General features: G+C 44.3%; 1 protein-coding gene across 5 annotated transcripts; it reads right to left on the bottom strand.

The window, feature by feature from the left end:
* Positions 1 to 3873: 3873 nt before the first annotated feature.
* On the bottom strand, positions 3874 to 13712 carry LOC103295451 (zinc finger protein 596-like). 5 transcript variants are annotated; one of them, XM_054720177.1, is made up of 6 exons: positions 13503 to 13712; positions 10734 to 10876; positions 7782 to 7908; positions 6541 to 6615; positions 5947 to 6029; positions 3874 to 5483 (listed from the first exon to the last, which is right to left on the bottom strand). In XM_054720177.1, exons 1-6 carry the CDS (start codon positions 13705 to 13707, stop codon positions 4836 to 4838), a joined length of 1281 nt encoding a protein of 426 aa, XP_054576152.1. In that variant the 5' UTR covers positions 13708 to 13712; the 3' UTR covers positions 3874 to 4835. The 5 variants fall into 5 exon arrangements, with proteins under 5 accessions (XP_054576152.1, XP_054576153.1, XP_054576155.1 ...); XM_054720178.1 differs by having other exon boundaries at positions 3874 to 5480; XM_054720180.1 differs by lacking the exon at positions 13503 to 13712 and adding an exon at positions 9481 to 9568 and having other exon boundaries at positions 3875 to 5483; positions 10734 to 10799.
* Between the last annotated feature and the right edge of the window lie 3681 nt (positions 13713 to 17393).

The raw sequence follows: 17393 nt of genomic DNA, 5'->3' as shown, positions 1-17393 counted from the left end.
GCCCTGGGCCTGGGTGAGGAAGAGGGAAACTGGTAAACTGTTGAGTAGGGACCATTTCTATTTCCCAGGAGAGGTGGAAGTCCAGCAATGGTTTGTGAGGAGAGCATAGTTCCAATTAGGGGGGAAACCAGTGCAGAGGAACCAAGGGAGGGGGATGGGGAAAAAGCCGAGAGAAAAGAGGGTACAGAAGGTGACCCTGAGAAGAGCAACTCATGGAATGACTGAGGCAAGGCAGGGACCCTGGGACAGACAGGCTCCTGCTTTTAAACCACAAGACAGGCAGGATTCAGCTGTTGCCGGTGTCCCTCATTAGGGCATCATAATTGTTGGGGTTCTTTTCCCAGCCTTACAAAGGGTTCAGCATTCTGGAGAAAGTGGCTGCGTGTAGATGATTAAAGAGTCCAAAGAGGAAAGATAGTTTTGAAAGGCATTGGGGGTCAGAGGAGCTTCAGCTAAAGGAACTGAAGACTACTCTTGTCTAAGGACCCCATGCTATTTATTAAACACAATTTGTCCCAAGGCAAGGTGGAAATATACACTTCAATGGGTACAGAAGCATTATCAGTTTGGGGAATAGCCCACAGCTGTTCAGGAGTTTGGCCAATAGGAGGCAATAAAATGCCCTGAGCTGTCTGTCAGTTAACAATTTTATTCAGGTTTGGGGGAAGTGCCTTAGCCTTTTCCAACAGGTAAATTACATATGTGGCTTACCCTTGTTGAGGCCTCCCAAGTCCCATCCACCTTTTGACAGAACTCTTGTAATTATTACATGCTGGAATTGGTTCTCAGCAAGCTGTGTGTCTGACTGTGTAGGAACCTTATCCGAATCATCATAAGACAAATACACAACTAGCTCTCAGAAAAAGTCAACTTAATGCTTTATAGAAAAACCCACAAAAATCATTCCTGAGCTCAGTTATCATAAAAAATAGCGACAAGGACCCAAAGTATTGATCATAATGACAGGAAAAATAATTTTCAATGTGCAAATAAAATCAACTACATAGTTGGAAATTGAAACCCCCCTAAGGGGATGACAGTGGCCCAGTTAGGTGACTCCCAAGTCCTTGGATGCAGTGTCCTATGATGGCACCATGTCCCGTGTTCCCTGAGGACAAAGGGAAGCAGTGTTATGGTAGAGTCAGGTCCTGGAGACCCTGTGTGATCAGGGAAAGTCCTGAGCAGTTCCTCAAGAAGTCTAGTGGGCAGGGAGGAGGGACACCAGATATATCTCAAATCCAATTCTTACCCAGGATCACACCTGAAGTCAATTACAGTTTGGAGATAAATTATATATTAAGTAGATTAGTTATGTAATAATATATGACTTTATTTTAGATGATTTTCTGTCATCATTGATGTTTCTATCTCTCCCTCCCTCTCCTTCCTCTCCATTTTAAAAAAAGAAAAGAAAATCATGCCTGTTATTTTATTATCACAAAGGCAAGAACTCTCAGCTGAGGCTCAGCACAAAGTTATCTCAGTTGTCTAAAAAATTCCTTACAGCAAATGAGAACCAAGAATAGCAAGTACCATATGGGATTCTTTCTTGTTTGTTTGTTTTGTTTTGTTTTGTTAATCCTCAGCTGAGGATATGTTTCCATTGATTTTTAGGGAGAGTGAAAGACAGAGGGAAAGACAGAGAAACATCTATGTTAGAGAAACACATTGATTGGTTGCCTCCTTCAAGGACCCCAACCAGGGTCCAGGCTGGGGAGGAGCCTGCAACCAAGGTACATGCCCTTGACAGGAATCAAACCTGGGACCCTTCGGTCCACAGGTCAACGTTCTATCCACTGAGCAAAACTGGCCAGGGCAAATATGGGATTCTTTTGTAAAGCAAGGCTGAATGATCTCTTCCATTTTGCCCAGCATTCCATCTTCACAGCAGACCAGGCCCATTAGTTCAAAAGCTCACTAGTGCCAAACTCCAACTTATACTCTCTGCATTATTCTAAATATAGTTCAAATTAGCATATGTACTGGTAACCATTTAGAGCCAGCCTGCTGCACATACCCTGCTAAAATGCGTCCACCATTGGCAAGCCCTAGATGAGGTAAACTAGGGACTACACAAGTCGCCAAGCTGCTGCTAGTCCTTTGTAGTTCTCTGTCCCCGAGACACCCCATCTATGGCAGAGAGACTACTTCTGGACAAGGAAGCACCCTCTTCCCAGGGGTTTCCCACACTCTATTAATAACCAAAAAGCTCCCTTCCCTCTGAGTGGGGGCCCTGCACTGTTGCCTCTGGAGGGAACCATACTGTGAGGGACTTCCACTCACCATCAAGTTGTCAGTGTGGCACCCAAATTAAGCTAGTTGTGTGATTGTCACCTTGCAGTCATGTAATTGTCCGTTATCTACTCCCAACCCCCTTGATCTCACTGTGACTGCTCAACATACTTATGTGCATAGGTTAATGGAGATAAATCCCACTGGGCTGTGCTTCTCTGAGAGTGTAGACATCAAATCTGGGGATCCCAGCACCAGCACAGGCAGCCGAACCTGCCCCTTCCCTCCTGGGGACCCCCTGGGAAAAGTGTGGTTCCTGGCTAGGCCACCAGATAGGTCTCAAATCCAATTCTTACCCAGGATCACACCTGAAATCAATTACAGTATTGAGGAGGAGATAAATTATATATTAAGTAGATTAGTTATGTAATAATATGACTTTATTTTAGAAAATGATTATGAAATATTTCAATGTAAAAATAAGATAAAGAAGAGTGGTGTACCTAGATAGCAACGTAAATGGTAAAAAAAAAGTATTTGTAATTGAATTTATTGTGGAGCAGGTTTCAAGGATATACCTAGTAAAATATTTTTATTTGCAAACACAAAGTGCCCACCAGCTGTAATTACTTGGTATATACAGTATGAATACGTTAGTACTCATAGCAACTCTAAGATAAAGGCACTAAGCTACTTCTACCTTTGAAATGAGGAAACTGAGTCACAGAAAAGTTCAGTTACAAGTTCTCATGGGCTGTGACAGCAGAAATGAGAACCCCTGGGTTGTGTCTCTATGGTCTGAACTTATCACAACAAATTTGTTCTCTTTGACCCTTGTTTACACTTCCATGTGTCCCTGGCTGATCACAACCCATGCCTCTCCAGCCAGAAGGCAGAGATGTTGAATTCTGATTGCTCATCTCCTCATACATGACTTGACTGTCCCCTACTCCAGTGGTAGAGTCAGTTGTGGAGCTTTCTAAAAAAGAATGACATATTAATGTCATGCAGAGAAGTGCTCCTTTCACTGATCTCAGGCTATGATTTGGGATTGTGTGTTCCGGAAGAGCACAATCAGCCCAGTTATGTCTTGAGAACATTTCTCCTTGAGGCTCGGGTCCAGTACTGGGGTTGGTTGAAGGGTAATATACCTCCAACCCCTGGGGCAAAGTAATTCTTAATTCTATCTTGATGGAGTTTTCTTTCTGGCTTGCTGTGGGGACACACAGCACTGGCTCAGTTTGGGGAATGAGTAAGTGCATAACTCAGAACTCATATAAATAAGATGTGGGATGAACTTCTGCCCCAATTAGTTGGAGTCAGAAATATCCTAAGAAATAATCCAAAAGTTCTTGGCCTGGAAGGGGCAGGGGCAGGGCTGGGGCCCATTCTACTGTTTATACTAGATGTTTATGACACTGCTCCCATGACCCTGCTGGGCCCAGCTCACAGCACAGAGAGACCTGTTAAAGGTTCCTGCTGTAACCACCAGGACACAGAAGGAGACAGACTGCGGTGAGCTGTATGAAAGCAGCTGTGGGAGAAAGGAATACTCAGAAACAGGATGAACTTCTAACCCACATGCCAAGGAGTACAGACTCTCACATCTGTATTTACAACTGTAAAAAAAACAAACAAACTAGGACTTCAGCAACATAGATTCTTTTCAGCAACAGTTTATTGTTTAATAGCAATAATCTACTGAAAAAGTTTAATCTAATTCCTTACAAAATTCTGCGTTTAATATTCTCAGTCACTCTTTCTTGCATTTATATGCTGTATTTTCCCCAGAAATAGTTTTTTTTCCTCAAAATTATGAATCATGTGTTAACCCTATAGGGTTTATTTTTTCCCCTAGATTGAGTTTTCAGGTATGAAATCCAGCTGAAGCTTTCTCCGGGTTTAGAACTGCTGTCTCCTCAACATGAGGACTCCAGTGCTGACTATAAATGAGTGACCACTGTCCTTCTTTCATGACACAGAAAGTGTTTGTATTCTCCAAATTCTCATACAAGCCATCGCATTCCTCTCTGAATAAAGGACTTCTCCTAAGTTTTCACTGAATCATTTCCCAAGGAAAAATTATTGGTATTCCTTAAGAGGTTTTTGCCTCCTAAATACCGTTCTAGTGGTTATTTCATCACCGAGTTTTCTTGTGCACACCATGCCTTGAGCTTGGCTGAGTATCTGTTCACAGCAATTACACACCTAGGGGTTCTCCCAGGTGGGGTTTGCTCACATTGTTTACCATGAATTATAAATGAAAGCATTCCCACAGTGACTGCAGACTGAGGGCTTTCCCCTGCGTGAATTCTCTAGTATGAAGCTGAGAGCTTGCTGCAGACTTCTGCTTTCTTTATACTTCCAGTGCGAGTTTTCACATGTCACCTATGGTCAGACGAGTGACTGAAGGCCTTTCCAGAGATTCCATACAGATGGATTATCTTCCATCTACATTTGCACATGGAAGATGAGTAAGGATGACTGCAGGGTCTTCCACATTGATTACAGACAGTGTTTCCTTAATGTGTGAGTCCTTGCTGTTTTTAAATGTTAAAACTATAATGGAGTTTTCTCATACATTCATTACTTATAATACCGTGTTATCTCAGGTCAGAATATTTACTGAAGGCATTCATAATTTTCTCTCCATTGTGGGTCCCTTCATGTCGTCTCAGGGCAGAACACTGACTGAAGGCTTTCCCACACAGATGACATCCATACGGTTTCTCTCCAGTGTGAGTTCTCTCATGTCGTCTCAGGGCAGAACATTTACTGAAGGCTTTCCCACACTGACAACACTCATACGGTTGTTCTCCAGTGTGTGTCCTTTGGTGCTGTCTGAGGTTAGACGACTGACTGAAGGCTTTCCCACATATATGACATTCATATGGTTTCTCTCCAGTGTGAGTAAGACTATGTTTTCTAAGGTCAGAGCTCTGAATAAAGGCATTCCCACAGATGTGGCATTCGTATGGTTTCTCTCCAGTGTGAGTCATCTCATGTCTTCTAAGGCTAGAGCAATTACTAAACGTTTTCCCACATAGATGGCACTCATATGCTTTAACTCTGGTGTAAAGTTGCTTATGTTGATTAATGCATGAATGGTCACTAAAGGATTTTTGACATTGTTTGCTGATACAGGGTTTCTTTTCCATATTGGTTAACACATGTTGAGTCATTGTGGAGCTATGGGTAAAATCTCCCAAATCATCATATTCATAGGGATCCTCTTCAGTGTGAAATTTCTGCTTTGGGGAAAAAGATGAAAGGCTGTTAATTGATTTGCCCACATAAGTTCATACATTCACTTCTCTACCAATGAGTACTAAATTAATCTTGCAGTGATGGTATCCAATTAAAACCTTCCCAATGATACCTGCATATGCATGGTATGTTACTCCACTCTACACACAGATTTTCTCTTTTGTAGCATCTCAACTGCAGAGCTTATTGGTTAATTTTGAAAACTTCAACATGTTTCAAAGGCTAGGTATGCAAACAATGTTCATGCAGTTGTTCTTTTTATTAATATCTCAGCTTATAGTTATGAACTTAGGTTAATTCCTTCTCTAAATTCAAACTACCCTGAGTTATTTGTTCAGAAAAAGCTTTATCCCAAATTAACATAAATCACAGTATTTTACTCAAGTACTAACATCCAATTGCCAAGTTTTAATTTGAATGACCACAGTGAACACTCATGAAACTTACCAGTTGCATGATTGTAAATATGTCCTTTCCACTGATACATTGTGTGGCTGTCATTTCTTCATTTTGAATGGCACTTTCCCTGCCTGAAATAATTTTTAAAAAATTAGAACAGCTTTAGGGGAATGAACATGTGAGTATGTCTCAAAAATTGGCATTGTGATGGGAAATACTCTAAGGAAGTAGAAACACATCCAAAGGCACTGACAATTCGTAAAGATTTTCAGGATCGAAATATGAAAAACGTAAAATAGATGTTGGGTAATAAAAGAGAGGGAAAACTTTCAAAGGGGAGGATCAGAACAAGAGTTATTATGTGAAAGCTTAACTTCAATAGTATATGAAAATCCTTATTCTTCGAGCCAATGACAGGAGGACACATGAATTGTGACTGATATATATATATATATATATATATATATATATATATGAATGAATGGAATAATGACAATATCTGAATAATTTTGCTTCATTGTCCATCTACATTTTGAAAAATGTCACTCAAACTTCCCAAAGCCTTCACTTGATAGTCTAAGGACTTACTCAGTCACTGAGCAGACAGCTCCTCACACTGAATACCTGACCCCCACTGCTCACCTGCATTCTGGCCTTGGAGGAACCCAGTCCCTTCACTCCATAGCTCTTCTCCTTGCTCCAGCTGAAAAGCCACATCTGATTTGCAGATCCGATATCATGTTTGTGAAAGAAAGGCACATGGATTTTGAGATATCTATATATATAAAAGGCTAAGTGACTGTCTGACCACCCTACTGGCCAGTATGATGCAAATTGACCACCAGGGGGCAGACTCTCAATGCAGGAGCTGCCGAGCTGTGGTGACTTGGTAGTGGCAGTTCCCAGGTCACGCACCCCAGAACCAGAGAGGAGGGAGCCTGATTCCAGGGTGCATCACCTGAGAACTGCCCTCTCGCAATCTGGGACCCCCTGGGGGATGTCTAAGAGCTGGTTTTGGCCTGATCCCCACAGGCCAGGTTGAGAGACCCCACCTGCTGGAGGGACCCTGCTCACTCCGTAGATACCCTGTGAGCTGTGGCGCTGCCCCAGGTGTGGCTGGCCGGGGAGGGACAATGGGAGATAGCCTCCAGGGTGTGTCCAGCCCATCTCACCCAGTCCCGCTCTTGTGGCCACCTTCTAATTAATTTCCTTTCAACGTGCACGAATCCGTGCACCAGGCACTAGTGTGCTAAAAAAAGTTCATTCTCATCAAGTCCACAACAGGCTACTGATGAAAAATAAGATCACTGAAGGTCACCCCAGGCACCACCACTTTTAACAAAGAAAACAGGGAAGAAATCCAGGTCACATGTCCACAGTAGTAAGACCTCTGGGTGCTGATGTCCATGCTCACATTCACACGGAAAGCAGAATCCTCCATCTTTTCAAAAATGGGGAAATTAAATGTCTCCAAAGTTGCTTGAATATTATTTTCAAACATAAGTTTCAAAAGAATGATCAAGTTGGTCATTTTCACTACTCTGGTCTTAAGTTCAGCATAGTGATTAGAACAAAATAATTATTTAGAAAATTTAATCAATTTATTTAAACATTCATTGAGCTCCCAGTTCTGTTTTGAGTGTTAGATACTGAGCAGTAAGAAAGACATTAAATTGGGATCAAGATTACATTCTAGTAGGGTGATAAACTAGGTGTAAGTAAATGAAAAGAGACAACTTTTACTCCATGTAGTTTTAAGGTCTATGAAAGAATCATGGTAGAGAGAGGAGTAGGCTGTGGAAGCCATTCTAGATACTTGTTGAATGAATGAATGAATATCTATTTACATACTTACATACATACATTAAAGTTGACACACTCACCCAGAAAGACCAGGTGTCTGATGTTCTCTAGCATCACATCTCTGTACAGCTTTCTCTGGGGTGTGTCCAGCAGGGCCCACTCTTCCTGGGTGAAGACAACAGCTACATCTTCAAATGTCACTGATTCCTAAAATATCATGGACATTCTGGTTTAGACAGACTAATCCCAGCCAATGTCCAGAGTAGGAGGGTGGAGATGGCAACCTAAGGAAGGGGGCTGAGGAGCTGGGTATATAGGAAGATCAAACTGAAGTTGGGGTTCTCAGTGCTGAGCTGGTATCTGCCTTTCAGTTATATCACAGACATATTCATAGTCTGAATTAATAAGCCTTTGTTAAAAAGGAACATCATATGAAATATGGTGTAATATAACCTTGAAATTTTCTAGAACTGATCATTTTTACTTCCAGACACATGATTATAAAAAGTACCCTTAAAAAGTTAAAAGTAAAACTTACTTCCTGGTTAATGTCAAGTAAATTTCAGACTTATAATTAAGGCAAACAATAATTATGATTTGCCACTTTTGAACCATACTATAGTTACATCATTCCCCTAGATGAACATCAGATTCCTTGACTATGAAAGGGTTTAATAATTTGTGAGTGTTGAAAGATTCAATGAACTAATTTTTTCTATGTAAACATGTATTAAATACATGCCATTGGTCTATAACTCACTAAAATGTCCAGGATCCTTGAAGCAAACTCCAGCATTCCTCAGAAATGAGTAAGTTTCACACAGAACTTGGTACTAGTAGGTGCTGTCTGTCTCACTGCTAGAGGACTCAGGTGTTCATAACAAACAATAGGTGAGATGGTCAGCAACGCAGGCCAGGGCTCAGAGAGGCTGTGCTGAAGGACAGTTCTAATCTGACCGTCCTGCAGGACGAGGCCTCCCATTCTTGACTTTACCTGGGGCCTCAAGCAGGAGTTGTCACTGTGTCCTTTGTAGCTTTATCTTGTCTCCAGCTAAAGGATAAAAGAAGCCCCTGGATTGCTTAGGTCTATCTAATTTTCCAACGATTTCCCAGGGTCTTACATTTGACTCTGCTCTACTCCCTGCCCTGCATGCACAGCCACTGTTAAGGAATAACAGTACCTAGACCTGAATTCCAGCTACCAAATATGAAAGAAAGGTCAATTACAAAAAAGGCAAAATGTGTGATTGGGGACAAGAATGATCATGAGAATTTTAGTTGTCTTCTTAGGAATTTTCCGAAAGTGAAAATATATTCTAACAAAACCTTCTATTTAAAATGGAAAAAATAAATGAATGATTCCTCATGCTCACCCAGGACCTCAATGACTGGCCTCCCTGATGAAACCACTGCCTCCCCACTGTTCTACCCCTCATTCATCTCTACTCACCACCACCCACTCAACACTGTAGTCAATAGCATGATTAAGGAGTCAATTATTTCCCAGCGAGGCCATGGACTGAATTAGAGAAAGAGCTTCTCTCATCTCTTCTGTACATGTACAATCTGCTGGAATAAATCAGTGTGATGTTAGGAAGAATGTTAGTCATTGGGGCATTCCTGACCCATTACAGCCATCTCAGCATCCTGGGGAATTTTCCCTGGAGCTCAGATCTCTGAATGCCTCCTGGTTGCTTAGGACAGTGATGAAGTAGGATAAACCTGCCCACTGATGTCCACAGCAGAGTGATTTCAGTAGAAAGAGGCATTCCTACTTACCAGCGGCTGCATGGTCAGTGACTCAGTTGCCAAGTATCTTTCTCTGGGTTTTCATTCACAGACAGTCTTAAGGACTAAACAGGCAAAGCTGGGGACAGAGAAAGAAGCCATGAGACTCCAGTGTTCAGCTGTGTTCCCCACTCCAAGCCTAACTAACAAACAGGCAGTGAGTCCACAAGAAATGCAGAGGACTCTCCTCCTCCCCTAGGGCCACAAGAATGAAGACTATGGGTAGAGTTGATAATAAAAAGCAAAGAAATATAGGAACTTTATGGATAAGAATATCAAATGTACTGAGCTTTGTACACTAATGTGGCCATGGCATTCAGTCATTCAATTCCCTCCCTGATTTCCAAGTATAGTAATCCCTGACTCACACCATATGTAGACATTGGTTTCCACCTGCAGGTAAGCACTGTGGAATTTCTCAGGTGTCAGTCCCACCTTATGCACTAGCAGGGATTCTCTAACCTACACATACTCCTCTTGACCCTCATTTCCTCCCGCTCAAGTATCCAAGAAACTAAGAACTTGTTTTTTGATAGAGTTAATCAACTCACCAACTTATTCCATTTGGAGGGATCAATGGCACTCATCCCATCAGTCAAGTCCTTAAAATCTCTGCCATCAGAAAGTGGCAGGAGGACATACATGAGTCATGGAGGCCCGGGCATGTACTGCCTCGGTCCTCAAGGTCAAGGGTGCCCAGATAATACAAAATTGCTGGAAATCTACTTGGTCCATCTCATATTTTCATAAGGTGGTAGCAGAGTGCCTGCTACAGACATATATTTCTCTCTAAACAATCACCATGAATTCATGTGATTTAAGGAGAACTAAACTCAATGAAAATTACTTGAAAAAAAGATGCAGTAGCTATTAAAAAGGCTGAAGCATTAAAGAGGTAGGAGTGAAAAGTTACTGAAAGTTAATATTCAAGGAATCCTTTGCCTTGTACCAGAACATTATTTTAAAATTATTCAGTAATTTCAGTAATGGACAGCCTACAAATTATTAAAACCCCCATGGCCCAGGAATAGAGAGAACAAGCATAGAAAGCTAGAGAGGAGATCCAAGCCTTCCGGAGCCTTTGCAGTATTTTCTAAGTGCACTACAGAACCACGGAACTGCTCATGCTGCTCCACAGACCTGTGGACATGGAACAGGGCAAGGATGGGCCAATGCTGGCTCCCACAACAGCTCATCTCCCACCAACAGCACAGGATCAGAAGCAGGATGCCAGAAGTACATACCTCAAGGTGGTAGAGTGGAACACGAGGCAGACAGTGCAGCAAGACAGTCAGAGCCAGGAATGTTTGTAGTAGGTGGGGCTTTGGGGGACTGGTGGGCAGGACATGGTCCTTGAATCCAGCCACCTTCCTGGAGGCCAGATTCCCTGGAAGGCACACACAAAAATATTTAAATGACCCAATATAAGAGTTGTCTCTGAATGGCAGATAGTTTTCCAGATATATTTTTATATTCTACTAGAGGCCCAGTGCACGAAATTTGTGCACTGGTAGGGTCCCTAGCAGCTGCTGGCAGGGGCCTGTCGCCTGCTGCCACCTCTGCCAGGGCCTCCCTCCCTTCCCCTAGCCACCAGCCAGGGCCTCCCTCCCTTTCCCTGGCCAGCCCCACCCCCTGGTAGAACTCCTGGATGAACCAATGGTCGAGAGAACAATTTGCATACCACCCTTTTATTATATAGGATCATTTTTTACTCATGCGTATTTCAGCATTTTGGAACAATTAACATATCTAAATAAAAATTTATTTAATATATTTTTAAAGAGAAAGGATGACAGTTGCTACAACATGAGTGCAGATTACACAGGCAATTCAAATGACGGCTTATTCTAGAACATCCTTTTGGCAATAAGCAATATGCATAGTCAACAAATAATGGGCCATTTTAAAAGTCATACAGTAACTAGACAAAGTCCAGGCAAGAGGAGTTTTTTTCACATTAGCATATATGTTTTCATATATCACGCAGACTTCTGAAATAAAACAGAAGAAATGTGAGAGTTTCTGCTGGACCTACACACATTTGCTCCTACTGGATGCTATTAAGAGGATATTAATATCGTCTAATAAAGTTTCTAAGACTCACTAAATATTATGAACTTAAAAAAAAATCCTTGCCACAACTGTTGACACTAAGCATTTCATAGATATCCTTGCTTGAAGAACTTCTCTAAAATATGTGATTATTTCCACTTCAAAACACTGCAAGAAGTTTAGTAAGGCCAAGTATGTACCAAGCAAATTTCTCCTGCTTCTGAGCATCTCTGTCTTCTTCACACTCCCTGATCCTCATTCTTATTCCTTCTCCAAGCTCCCTTCACAGAGTCTGCCCTCTCCTCATGGGGAGATGCTTCTGACATACCCTCAGTTGTGACTGTGGGGCAGGTAAAGAGGTCAGCAGGAGAGGCCAGTAGAGAGGAGCAGCACTGTCCTCACAGGAAGGACAGACCTGGATGGGAGAGTGGCAGGGTTTGCCCTTCTCACCCCTACCCTTAAAAAGTACAGCTCAGCCCACGCCCACTGGTGTGGCTCAGTGGTTGAGTGTCGACCTATGAACCAGGGGGTCATGGTTCAATCCCGGTCAGGGCACATGCCTGGGTTGCAGGCTCTATCCCCAGTAGGGGGCATGCAGGAGGCAGCTGATCAATGATCAATGATCAATGATTCTTTGATGTTTCTCTCTTTTCCTCTCCTTTCCTTTCTCTGAAATCAATAAAAATATATAAAAATTTTTAAAAATAAAAAGTACAGTTCATATTTCATACCACTGAGCATGAGCCACCTCTCCATCATTCAGGGCTTTAACAAAATGATGTCAAGTATTTAATTCCTCTTTTCCAGAATATCACATAAGCTATCAGCCCTAGCTGATCTGGCTCAGTGGATAGAGCATCAACCTGTGGACTAAAAGGTTCCGAGTTTGATTCAGGTACCTCAGTGGCAGGCTGGATCCCTGGCCCTGGTCGGGTCGCATGCAGGTGGCAACCAATGGATGTGTTTCTCTCGCATCGATGTTTCTTTCTGTGTCTCTCTCTTTCCCTTCCACTCTCTCTAAAAGTCAATGGAAAAATATCATTGGGTTAGGATTAACAACAACACATTATGACTGTTAGCAGACCTAATTAGCAGCACCGGAAATCATGAAAATAGCTCAGAGCAATGTAGAAGCCATGAACAGACAAGCTCTCTTCCCTCAAAATTCCATGACAACCCAGCCCATCCTCGCTCATCTTCAGATACAAGACACAGATTTCGTTGGAAATTTTAGTTCACAGCCGGCTAACTTAAGAGATTACATAAGGGGAGAAAAATGTTGAACTAATTGGTTAAACTAGGTTTTGACTGTTTATATGAAATAAATCACCACCATTCTTACACATTGGAATAGTGTACGATTCCCTGCTAAGCACCAAATAGTGACTTCCAATCAGAACCTCCTCATCTGGACCGGACAAAACACACGTAAATGGGAACACAAACTGCTACTGAACAACAGAACTCGAATAAGACTGGGATCTGCCTTCCTTTTGCCCCGGGTGGCGACTGTTGGTCCAAACTCCTCCCTGCGGATCCCCCGTCTCTTGGCCTCTGCGGCACTGCTTTCTGCCAGGCCGCTGTCTTTCACTCTTGTTGCCTTTCCCGGCCCTCTCCTTCTTCCTGCCCACGCCATGGCCCCCCAGGTCTCCCTGGACCCCAGGTCTCCCTCGCCGCCCACCTGACCCCGCGGGCACCCCATGGGATGAGGCGGTCCCTGCGCAGGAAGCGCACTTCCCAGTGGGACAGGATTGGAAACTCAGCCTTGACAGCTGGGCCGGGGGGCGGGGCTTGAGGGCCGGGGAACCCAAATTGCCCAGGAAGTTGCGGGGTCCCGAAGGCGCCCGGATGGGGAGGGGACTCAGCGGGCTGCAGATCCCCAGGGTCGGGGCCTGCGGGGCGGGGGCGCTGCGCGGGTGCGGAAGGGCCCAGGCAGGGAGGGCGGGGCGGGGCGACTGTACCTGCAGGTGAGCGGACCGGGGCCCGCGGCTCCGCGGCTGCCGACTGCGCGGGGCTCCCCGCGGCGGGGGCGGGCGGGCGCAGTGCCACCGGGGCCCTGGATCCCGGGCTGCGGGTGCGGAGGACGCGGCGCTGGGTCGTCACCAGCGATCCTGAGCTAGAAATACCAACACTCGCTCCCGCCAACAAGATCCCGGAGCGGGGCATCTGCTTCCGGGTCGGCAGGAAACTGCGAGCCGAAGGGGTGGGGCCTGCCAGGTCAAGGGAAACTGCGAGCGCTCGGGGGCGGGGCCTGGCGCCCCTCAGTCCCGCCCCACCTCCAGGCATTTCCGGGCGCGGAACCTGAGTTTCCTGTCTCCTTCCGGGTGGGGTGGGTGTCCCTGGGCCCGCCGCCCACCCTGCTTCGCGTTCCGTGGTTCCGCTGCTTCATCACAAAAACTCTGGGCTGTGGCGCCACTGACACCGGATGCGGAGGCACTTCCGGTCATCCTCCTGAGAACGGTGTCCGTCTAACCCTCTGTGAACCCGTGCCTTCGGGGCAGGTCGCTGTGGGTGGGAAACTGAACATCTGAGGTTCCCCCCGCGTAAACTTTTTATTCTTCCTTTTTCTTTTTACTTAAAAAATATTTTTATTGATTTCACAGAGGAAGGGAGAGGAAGAGAGACAGAAACGTCAGTGATGAGAGAGAATCATGGACCTGCTGCCTCCTGCACCGCCCCCTGCTGGCGATGGAGCCGCAAGCCAGGCCTGAGCCCTGACCTGAATGGAGCTGGGACCTCCCGGTTCCTAGGGCCATGCTCGGCCACCCAGCCCGTGGCCGGGCTGTTCTTCCCTTTGTGATGGGAACGAGAACAGGAGCGCCAAACATGCCGGTGTGAAAGGCGCATTTCACACTGACGACCACAGAACTTGGTTTCCAGTACGGATGGGGGAGGGGGCTGAGCAGTTGCTTTAAAAGAACAAAATCACTGCCTGTGTACGAATACGTATGTGTACATGCGTGTGTGTGTGTGTGTATGTATCCCTTTCTCCTTTACGTTTAATGTTATAGTTCGCAATTCTTGACATTTATACATTCAGGCAAATAGAGATGACATCCTACAACTTGCACACAAGTTCTTATTTTCTAAATATTTGTAACTTCACATGTTTCCCTTATCTTTACTCCCGTTATCTGAAAGTGTATTTTTTAATTTGAAAGATGAGATATATTAATCCATGCGTTTGTTCTCTTTTTCTGAATGTTTCATGTTAAGGATGGATCAGGAGGCTTGTAAAAAATGTGCTCCTTAGGAGACAGGTAGATTTTGCTTTCAACAATGAGAAATCCATTTTCCCATTCTTTTTAGACACACCCAATTGGAATATCTACATGAACATTTGAAAGCAGTGTAAAACTGGATTTTCACATTTCAGTTGCCTCATTTACGCCTTTAATAAACTTCAATGTGAAGTATGTGAGTTAAAATTTCCTGTGTAAATTCTGAAGTTCAGGGTAGAGGAAATTTGGCAAGATTACACATCCCAGCTATTCATGCTGCAGAAATATCTTAAAGGTATTTCCAAAGAAGAACCCTTCTGGTTTTCTAATGTCTAATACAAGTTTCTCCAGCTTTGATTTTTAAAAAATATTTAGACTCAAATGGATTTAAGTTCTGGAGAATAACATTCTCTTAGGCAGGGGGGACAGTATACACTCTGGGGTCCATGCCACTGCTCCCCCAGGTCTCTAGGTCTGAGGTCCTTTACCATCGCACTCCTCATCCTCAGGTCTATGTGGACCTGAACACAGATTAAGGAGCCAAGACTGTACATGATTTGAGTTCAAAGAATCCAGATATCTGAAGTCTTCCCCCATTTAGTTTTTCCTCATCTGCCTTTCTTTACATGGGAGTCCCTGTAAACCCTTCAGCCTCTGACCCACCTTCTCCATCAAACCTTCTGTATTTCTGGTTTATACACAGTGTGAGCTTTGTGAGGCAAAAATTCAACTGAAGTGATTCCTCTGGGGTGCACAAGGGTATTGTTTGCAAGTTCCCTGATTAGAGAATTAGAATGATCTAGAACGTGTTTAACAGCTCCAATGCTCAGGACTCACACAAGAACTTGCTGAACTTATACTTCTGAGAGAAGGATCCAGACATCAGTAGTTTTTATCTCTCATCAAGTGGTTCCAGTGTAACCCAAATTAAGAATTGATCTAAATGCCATGTTGATCACACTTTAATGTGTGTGCAGACTGTGGAGTCATTGCTGACATGCATGTAGTGATGCAGTGGAGCTGGGCTGTGCCCAAGACTCTTTATATCTAATAAGCCACAGGTCCAACCAAGATCCTCTTTATGCTCTGGTGAATGGATAAATTAATTTTTAAAAAGATCAGCAATGTTTAGAAATCAAAGTTCCTGTAGAATATCATATTTGAGAGAGCTTTATTTACATTACAACAATTTTAAATACATTTACAGTGACCAATAATAACTAAAATGTACAAGGCCAAGAGAATATTCCCTATAATTGTTTCCACTAAAATAGCTCTATGATATTGAAAATTTGCATTTCAGGTCAATATGCTGCTGGAAAGATTCAGACTCTCTAGGTGGGTACATTACCCAGAGTTTCCCTAGCCATTTGCACAGGTACACATTAATCTCATAGCTTCCAGTTTACATTATATTTTGATAGCTCTGTGTATGGACTCAATTTCTTACAAAATAAATTACAAGTTCAAATGCCAGTTTGATACTAGTAAGTCCCATTTTAAATACATATTAACCTGACAAATAGAATAGGCTATGTCTACGTGTCTTTCCTCAGCATTGTCTGGAGTTCCACGTTTTTACACATCCCACAGCTGGAAGTGAGAGTCACCAGACATAGCCTGCCCCTCCATCTTTCCCCTCCTTAGTCCAGCTCTAAGGAGGGCGTGGTAAGCATGGGGTCTTGGGCATGAACTCCTGGAAGAGAGGAACACTGGATAGAGGTCTGAGGACTCTAATTCTGGATGCCACAGGGCACTGGGCAGTTCTCAGTACTTCCCTCAGCTGCCTGGTTGGCAGAGCTCCCTGTGAGGAAGGCAGGCGCTCCAGAGCCACATCTGTCCCACACAGCAGCGCTGCCTTCAGGGAACTCTCAGCCCCAGAACTACCTTAGCACTCACCATGTAACTGCCCTCTTCCACCTGGGGCATCTGCCAGGCCCTTCCTGTCAGGACAGATAGGTTCTACCTCTCTGCAGGGTCTGTTCAAGGCATGGTCTGTGTGCCGCCTGGCCAGCAGGGGGCCAGCAGCAGTCGTTCTTGCTGTCGCTGGGAGACAGAATTTGGCTGTTGCTCAGGTGGTGGGTCACCTTCACTGTGCCTTTAGTGCAGCTGAATAAAGCCTTTCTGTATGCTGGAGGGGACTTACACCATTCCCAGAACTCAGGCATCAAAAGATGCTCATTGTCAATAATGACAGTTCCCAGAGTGTAAAATTGACTAGAAAAATTGGAGGATAGGACACCCTCTCCTGTCATTCCAAATAGGAACCGGTGGTCTGGCCCCCTGGAAGTGTCCCAGGTGCTATTCACTGCTGTCCATGCCATCCCAGGAGCAGTTTCTAAGTTGACTTAGAAAGTTTTGTGTTGGCTCCTGCAGGGCAGGGATGCCCTCGCTTTGGCCTCAGGCCAGGGGAAGTGGTTGCTGGGCCCTTGAGGGCACTTCTGAATGTTTGCAGAGGCTGAGCCTAAACAGAGATGCTCTCCCCGAATCTGCCCTGCGAATCTGCCCTGTGGACCTGAGCTTATCCCTGCATCCAGCGAGGACTTGATCATTCCAGGAAACTCATCAGCTATGTCTAAGCAAATGTGTTTCTAGTTCAACTTGGCGGCCCAGGTCCTGGAAAGACTGGAA

The sequence above is a fragment of the Eptesicus fuscus genome, chromosome 8 (genome assembly GCF_027574615.1).
Source record: "Eptesicus fuscus isolate TK198812 chromosome 8, DD_ASM_mEF_20220401, whole genome shotgun sequence".
Classification (NCBI taxonomy): Eukaryota; Metazoa; Chordata; class Mammalia; order Chiroptera; family Vespertilionidae; genus Eptesicus; species Eptesicus fuscus.
The sequence above is the reverse complement of the archived record's forward strand: the minus strand, read 5'-3'. Positions and strand labels throughout refer to the sequence as shown.